Source organism: Ranitomeya imitator, chromosome 7 (assembly GCF_032444005.1).
Source record: "Ranitomeya imitator isolate aRanImi1 chromosome 7, aRanImi1.pri, whole genome shotgun sequence".
Taxonomy (NCBI): Eukaryota; Metazoa; Chordata; class Amphibia; order Anura; family Dendrobatidae; genus Ranitomeya; species Ranitomeya imitator.
In genome coordinates, this window is record NC_091288.1 from 152,090,549 (window position 1) to 152,098,772 (window position 8,224).

General features: G+C 43.2%; 1 protein-coding gene across 1 annotated transcript in view; it reads left to right on the forward strand.

Annotated features, from left to right (window-relative positions):
* The window catches only part of ZC3H15 (zinc finger CCCH-type containing 15), a 29,008-nt gene extending 21,864 nt beyond the window's left edge, over nucleotides 1–7,144 (forward strand). The window contains exons 5-10 of the mRNA XM_069733910.1: nucleotides 239–330; nucleotides 800–982; nucleotides 1,322–1,468; nucleotides 1,556–1,657; nucleotides 4,873–4,999; nucleotides 6,666–7,144. Coding sequence (XP_069590011.1) covers nucleotides 239–330; nucleotides 800–982; nucleotides 1,322–1,468; nucleotides 1,556–1,657; nucleotides 4,873–4,999; nucleotides 6,666–6,847 — 833 coding nt within the window. The 3' untranslated portion in view covers nucleotides 6,848–7,144. The remainder of the gene's footprint in view (nucleotides 1–238; nucleotides 331–799; nucleotides 983–1,321; nucleotides 1,469–1,555; nucleotides 1,658–4,872; nucleotides 5,000–6,665) is intronic.
* The last annotated feature ends 1,080 nt before the right edge of the window (nucleotides 7,145–8,224 follow it).

Here is an 8,224-nt window from a genome sequence, read left to right on the forward strand (position 1 = left end):
ATGGCGTGTTCTGCCCATCCATATGTAATGGGGGAGCCACTGGTTATGGGGCCACTTGCATCTATCAAGCAGAACCCTATGAGTGGACGTGTCTGAAGCATGGCACCTAGGAATAGACTGTATTTTGTATCTTTTGCTATAGATGTAAATACAATAGGTGGTCTCACTAATTCATCATGGCTTACCCCTATGTTCAGACTCGAGAGCTGCTTGAGTATATCCATATTCTTATTTGTAGATACAATGGAGAATTGGGATGAGAAAAAACTGGAAGAAGTGGTGAACCAGAAGCACGGAGAAGCAGAAAAGAAGAAGCCTAAAACTCAGATAGTATGTTAAATTTTTGGTGTTTTTTTTTTTTTTTGCATTGGTGGAAAGCCCCCCCGAAGTTCTCCGTCAGTGTGTACTATGTGCGGACTTTCTGACCATTAATGAATGGTGAGGCTGCACACTGCAGGGAGGTGTGGTGGGACATGGAGGCCGCTCAGATGAGCGGCTGTCCATGCAAGTCCTGCTGAGCGCAAGACGGCTTCAGTCCTGTTTCTTAAGGGGGGAGTTGTAAGAGAGCGAATAAATACATGATGAACTGATATGAGGTAAGGACTTGTGCACACCAGTCGTTTCCCTGGGGCTATGCATGCTACCCTGCTGGTAAGCACTTGTGGGCAATACCCATTGCAGCATGCTCCAGTCCAGGCATGGTGTGTGGGTGAATATGGAGGGGCCACTGAACTACATTTTTGTGTTCTGTGACTAGGTCTGGATCTGGGAGTTGATCTTTACACATTTATTGTCACAGGTTTGTAAATTCTTCCTAGACGCAATAGAAGGCAACAAATATGGTTGGTTTTGGGTCTGCCCTGGTGGAGGCGACACCTGCATGTATCGCCACGCGCTGCCTCCCGGCTTTGTATTAAAGAAGGACAAAAAGAAAGAAGAAAAGGAAGATGAAATTTCGTTAGAAGATTTGATAGAAAAGGAGGTATGCCGAATTACTTTCACAAGGGGCGTTAGTTACCTTCTTCAGAGCTTCTACTATGGACAATGATTTAAGACATGACTACTCCCCACAGTATGAATTCCTGTAGCTCCATAGTGCCCTATAACAGTGCCTGCCAGAGAATCCCACCATTGTGATCACCGGTCCCAGCGGCACGACAGATTGCTATCACAGTCCACATGAGACCCCAGGACTGCTGGTTGTGTCCCCTGCTATATTACTGGGATGTCATGTCTGTCATATCTAGTCTTTTGGCCGTAAAGTTGTCCACCTTGTAAACGTGAGTGTGTGTTTTGTGATTTGTCCTTTTCTGCTCTATAGCGTGCTGCCCTCGGACCAAATGTCACCAGGATCACCTTAGAATCATTTCTTGCTTGGAAGAAAAGAAAACGGCAAGATCGAATAGTAAAAGCTGAAGAGGAAATGGAAAGGAGAAAGGCAGACTTTAAAGCAGGGAAGTCCTTGGGGGTACGTATTACCAGGTGTCCTTACAGTGGTGGCTTCTGCATTGCTCCAAAGCTTCTGTATTCGTGATCCTGTATTTCGCCTTCATAGATCAGTGGTCGTGAAGTGTTTGAATTCAGACCCGAGCTTGTGGATGACGACGATGAGGAGGCGGATGACACCCAATACATTGCTGAGACAGATGAAGATGATGTAAGCTTTGTCCTGTGATTGCTTATCTTCTGTGGTATTAGACCTATGCATCTATAATCTGCGGATTGCGACTGCTGTACCTGTGTTCATGTAGAGTGCAACTGGAATGGGTCATCAGAAAAAAATGACCACCTGTTTAAATCAGGAAATTGCTACATTTTGTTATGTTGTTTTTGAGTTTTTTTTTTTTTTTGCAAATTTTAAAATTTCTATATTGCTATCCACACGGTCGGTGTGCGGAAAAATGACAGCACATGCATTAGTATGGTTCATTTTACAGGTGAGAAGCGGGTAACTCTTGCCCTTATCCAAAATGCACCAAGGACCCACAGCCATTTGCCTGGCGAATCTTACCTGCCTGAAAAATTTCTCTTGCTGTCTTACCTTGACCTAATACTAAACTTTTATTTTTTGCTATTTTCAGCAGCTACATTGACATAGGCAGCAATAGGCTGGCACTGACTCATTGACATGTGAGCACAGAGGTCATAGTGCAAGGAGGGGAAGAGATGAGCTCAGACATCAGCTATTGTTCCCGTCATTGTAATCCTGCCTGTGCTGATAATGAGACTACTGCGCAGAGCTGGATGGAGCAGGCTAGTGATAGGCATAGTGGCCAATGTGAAATTGCAAGCTTTCTCCTTTTTGTTTCTTTTAAACATGGTGATATGGAAAATAAAAAAAAAAAAAAAAATCAACATTTTTTTTTTAAACAATTACTCTTACAATAAAAACTTGATTTAACCATAAGATAATTTGCTATGACATATTAACTCCTACATAGGTTGTGTCCCTGCACTCCACGTGGGCTTTGCCGTTGAGCCCGTATGTTTTCCGGCACGTGAGCAGATTTTATCAGGTGGAATCGTGATCAACCTGACGCTGTTGACATGTTAAATGCCGCTGTTAATCTCCAATAGCCGCATTTAACATGGCCGCACCGGAAGTACTTTACAAATCCTGCCCATCGGCACCCCTTTCTCATGATCATGGGGTGCTGATGAGTCGGCACGACAACCCAGGGGGGGGATCTGCAGGAGACCCATGTGGTTATCCTTGCCAGGACTGAAGCCCTGCAATGTATAGCACAGGCGATCGGAGTATCGCAGCTTCAAGTCTCATAAGGAGACTATTGAAGCCAGTAAAGTATAAAAAAAAAAAAGTTTAAAAAAATATAAAAGTTCAAATCACCCCCTCTTATGCCCCATTCAAAAAATAAAAATGCACATATTTGGTAGGGTGTTTCTGAACGCAGCTATATCTATCAAAATATACAAATAATGAACCCAATCAGTAAACAACGTAGCGAGAAGCAAAAGCAAAACTCCAGAAATATGGTTTTTTTTTGGTCAATAAAATGCAATAACAGGAGATCAAAAGAACGTATCTGCTCCAAAATGGTATCAATAAAAACATCAGCTCAGCATGCAAAAATAAACCCTCGCCCAACCCGAGATCACAAAAAATGGAAATTCTACAGGTCTCAGAAGATGGCGCCATTTTTTTTTTTTTTTTTAACCCCTTTCTGCCAGCTGACGGAATAGTACGTCAGCTGGCAGATCCCCTGCTTTGAGGTGGGCTCCGGCGGTGAGCCCACCTCAAAGCCGCGACATGTCAGCTGTTTTGTACAGCTGACATGTGCGCGCAATGAGCGCAAGCGGAATCGCGATCCGCCCGCGCCCATTAACTAGTTAAATGCCGCCGTCAAGCGCTGACAGCGGCATTTAACTAGCGCTCCCGGCCGCGCGGCCGGAGCTGCTCGCACTGCGGACCCCCGTCACATGATCGGGGGTCAGCAGTGCATCGCCATAACAACCAGAGGTCTCCTTGAGACCTCTATGGTTGTTGATGGCCGATTGCTTTGAGCGCCACCCTGTGGTCGGCGTTCAAAGCAACCTTGCATTTCTGCTACATAGAGGTGATCTGTACTTCACCTCTATGTAGCAGAGCCGATCGAGTTATGCATGCTTCTAGCCTCCTATGGAGGCTATTGAAGCATGCCAAAATTAAAAAAAAAAAGTGATTAAAAATATAACAAAATAAAAAATATATAAAAGTTCAAATCACCCCCCTTTCGCCCCAATCAAAATAAAACAATTAAAAAAAAATCAAACATACACATATTTGGTATCGCCGCATTCAGAATCGCCCGATCTATCAATAAAAACAAAGGATTAACCTGACCACTAAATGACGTAGCGAGAAAAAAAAATCAAAACGCCAAAATAACGTTTTTTTTGGTCGCCGCGACATTGCATTAAAATGCAATAACGGGCGATCAAAAGAACGTATCTACACCAAAATGGTATCATTAAAAACGCCAGCTCGCCACGCAAAAAATAAGCCCTCACCTGACCCCAGATCACGAAATTTGGAGACGCTACGGGTATCGGAAAATCGCGCATTTTTTTTTTTTTTTTAGCAAAATTTGGAATTTTTTTTCACCACTTAGATAAAAAATAACCTAGACATGTTTGGTGTCTATGAACTCGTAATGACCTGGAGAATCATAATGGCAGGTTAGTTTTAGCATTTAGTGAACCTAGCAAAAAAGCCAAACAAAAAACAAGTGTGAGATTGCACTTTTTTTGCAATTTCATCACACTTGGAATTTTTTTCCCGTTTTCTGTTACATGGCATGGTAAAATCAATGGTATCTTTCAAAAGTACATCTCGTCCCGCAAAAAATAAGCCCTCACATGGCCATATTGACGGAAAAACAAAAAAGTTATGGCTCTGGGAAGGAGGGGAGCAAAAAACGAAAATGAAAAAGCGGAAAAAGCTCCGGGGGTGAAGGGGTTAAAACCTTTGAATTTTTTTCCCATCACTTAAGTAAAAAAAAAAAAACCTGTCGTATTTGTGGTGTGTAATTAGTCTGATTTTCAGGAAAGAAGCGAATCTGTCTTCATCCTTCCCTACCATCAATGTCTCTCTTTCTAAATTGGGGAAAAAAAACAGCTTGGGATCTCATGTAAAACACCACCTCTTGCATCCATTGGAAGGTGGATTTTCCCCTGTGAATACTTTGGACCTTTTCTATGTTTTTGGAGTAAAGCCCACTCATAATACAACAGGCTTCAGGATAAATGGGATAATCTGGTAGATCTGCTGATTTTACGCTGATTTTGTCTATTCCTCCTACTGTTCCCACCACAGGGTGTGATCTAATATTACATTAGTTTTGTTTCTCATAAAATAGATTTTCATTCCAACAGTTGGACACTTCCGATGTTCAAGACATTGACCTGAGTCGCTTTGTCCTGAAAGATGTTGATGAAACGGGCATCACCGTCGCCAGCCACGAGCGTTTCAGCACATACGTCACACCGGCAGACAGAGATGGTAAGTGAGCAGCTCGCCTTATGGTAATACTTCATAGCCTAACATTCCACCAGACACACATGGATGGTTTTATTTTTTTGCCTTTTTTTTTCTCAATGCAATGAAGTGTTTATGGGCAAATTTTGTAAACTCATCATTTTCAATAAAAACTTGATAAATCTGTTCATCCTAGTGGAAAAAATAATTGTGTAGTTAGATCCAATCATTATATATTATTGCATCTTTGTGTCAAGTATTGAAAAATTGTAACAGTAAAAACAAAATAGAAAAAAAAAAGCCGCTTTCTTCTTACTTGGACCTGGGCAAAGTGCGGCCCGCATCCAGCCCTCTGGCTGTTCCTGTCTGGCCCATGGACCGATACAGCTGAAGGACTGAAAACAGTGGTCCACGGGCCGCACCATGTCCTCCCCCGCCAGCATCCAAATATCACGGCTATCGGCATCCTGAGGATGCATATAGTGGTCAATACAATGGTGGAAGACGACTCCTTCCACCAGTCTGTGTGTGCAACTGAGACTGCAAAGCCAATGGCGTCACTGCATCACGTCTGCAATGCATAGTCAGTGCACTGGAGCAGAGCCATGGGGCAGGTTTGTGTTGTGTTTTTATTTTAATAAACATGTGCAAGGGACAAGTGCCGCTATGTACGTGGCTATATGAGGGCTCATACTGAATATAGGGAGGCCATGGGAGGGCTCATGCTGTATATAGGGGCTGTGTGTGGGCTCATGCTGTATATAGGGGCTGTGTGTGGGCTCATGCTGTATATAGGGGCTGTGTGTGGGCTCATGCTGTATATAGGGGCTGTGTATGGGCTCCTACATTAATTCTGCTCAATATTAGGTTATACAATGAATATTACTGTAAAATAAGTAATTATGAGCAAAATTAATGTCAGCCTAGTAGTCTGACCCTCCATAACAGTCTCTCCTCCGGCCCCTGGTGAAAATTGTTTGCCCACACCTGTCCTTGCCAATTTCTGTTACAATAAAAAAAATGTAAATTAAAAAAAAAAAAAAAACTAGTATTCATTGTCACATCCATTACCTATAAAATGTATTCTTTTATTTAACCCATCTGGTAAACGCTCCTCCTGACCACTGGTCACTGTGACACAGTAGTTGATATTTCGAGACTGCAGTCACAGTTCAGACAGTAAGGGTATGTTTCCACGGTCAGTAAAGGCTTCTGGTTTGATGCTGCGTTCATCTGCTGCGTCAAACCCTAAGTGTCCAGATGTTACAGCATAGTGGATGTAATTTGAAGAAATCCTGTCTCTATTATGCGTGCAGGGACTCCTCCTGCTTCTCTGCGGAGAAGAACATGCGGCGCGTCTTTCAAGACCACAGCATGTCACTGTATCTTGCAGAGACGCTCAGTCTCCGCAAGATAAATGTCCCCGTACAATGTATTGGACGCGGTGATTCTGCACGGTTCAGTGAACACATGCGGATTCACCTGCGTTCAAAGGCCGGCAGCGCTTTGGACGTATCGGACATGTGCTGCGTCCAAAGTGCTGCCAGTTTCTGACCGTGGAAACATACCCTAAGACATGTAAAGCCGGCAGGAGTACAGTGCAGATATCATGCTGTACTTGGATGTTCGTCCGTTGGCCTCGAAGTATTGGGTTGTGATTGCTTCTCGCCTATCCCTGTCTTTTCTACAGATGCAAAGCTAAATGAAGCATCAGGCGGTGACTTGAGAAATGGAGAACAGCATGATTATGCCGAAGAAAGTGAAGAAGACGACGAAGAAAATCTAGAGGATGCAGTGCCTGTTGATGAAAATCTTTTTACTGGAGAAGATCTAGATGAACTTGAGGAACAGCTGAATACACTGGATGAATGAACATTGCTGCCGGCCCTCACATCATCAGTAGGATATTCAGACTGCCATGCCGTTACAACTTGATTTTTTAATTAGGAAAAATGACTGTCCCTTCTCGCTTCTACAGAGCACATCACAAACGATTAAAGAAACCATTTCTCGTGTCGTAATTTTGACAACTGTAAATTGGTCAGACTCTAGGAATGAAAAGTAATAAAGGTCTTATTTGGATGTAGTGGCACATGATCTGTTTTATTTAATACTTTGTGTATTATGTTGCATTTGTCTTGATTTAATAAAAACCTAAGGTAAAATGTGGTAATGGATGTAATACAGTAAATCTGCACTGATCTCCATCCTCTGTTATGTACCCTGCTCGTCCTCCTCCTTTCTGTTATATAGACTGCCCGTCGTTCTCCCCGCTGCTATGTAGACTGCTCGTCCTCCTTTCTGTTATATAGACTGCCCGTCCTCTTCCTCGCTTTTGTGTAGACTTCCCGTCCTCCTTTGTTATGTAGACTGCTCCTCCTCCTCCTCGCTGTTATGTAGACTGCTCTTCCTCCTCGCTGTTATGTAAACTACTCATCCTCCTCCTTTGTTATGTAGACTGCTCCTCCTCCTCGCTGTTATGTAAACTACTCATCCTCCTCCTTTATGTAAACTGCTCGTACTCCTCCTCTCTGTTATGTAGACTGCTCGTCCTCCTCCTTTGTTATGTAGACTGCTCATCCTCCTTTGTTATGTAAACTGCTCGTACTCCTCCTTTCTGTTATGTAGACTGCTTGTCCTCCTCCTTTCTGTTATGTAAACTGCTCGTCCTCCTCCTTTCTGTTATATAGACTGCTCGTCCTCCTCCCTTATGTAGACTGCCAGTCCTCCTCCTTTCTGTTCTGTAGACGGCCCGTCTTCCTCCTCACTGTTCCGTATACTGCCCGTCCTCTTCCACTATTTTAGGCCTGTTTCACACCTCAGTGTCTCCGGTACATGTGGTAACCGTTTTCTCACATACCAGAGACACTGACACACGTAGACCCATTCAAATGAATGGGTCTATGCACATTTCATCGTGTTTTCACGGACCGAGTGTCTGTGTACAAAACACGAAGACCTGTCTGTTTTTACCCGGACACATGGGCCGCAAAACCTGCCACACACGTGCACACGGAGAGCAGTGTAAATAAGACACCTTTCCGTTACTAATCCTATAGTTGTTGAAGGGTTAATAATACACCACGCAGTAAGAATAAAGTCTTTTAATGAAATAAAACAATAAACACAGTTTTGCCATCTTTATTAGTCTGCCAATCTAAGCGAAGCCCTCGATCATCTGCAAAAAAAAATTAAAAATAAAATAACTACAATATACCTTTCCGTCATACAGTCAGTCCCACGCCGTAA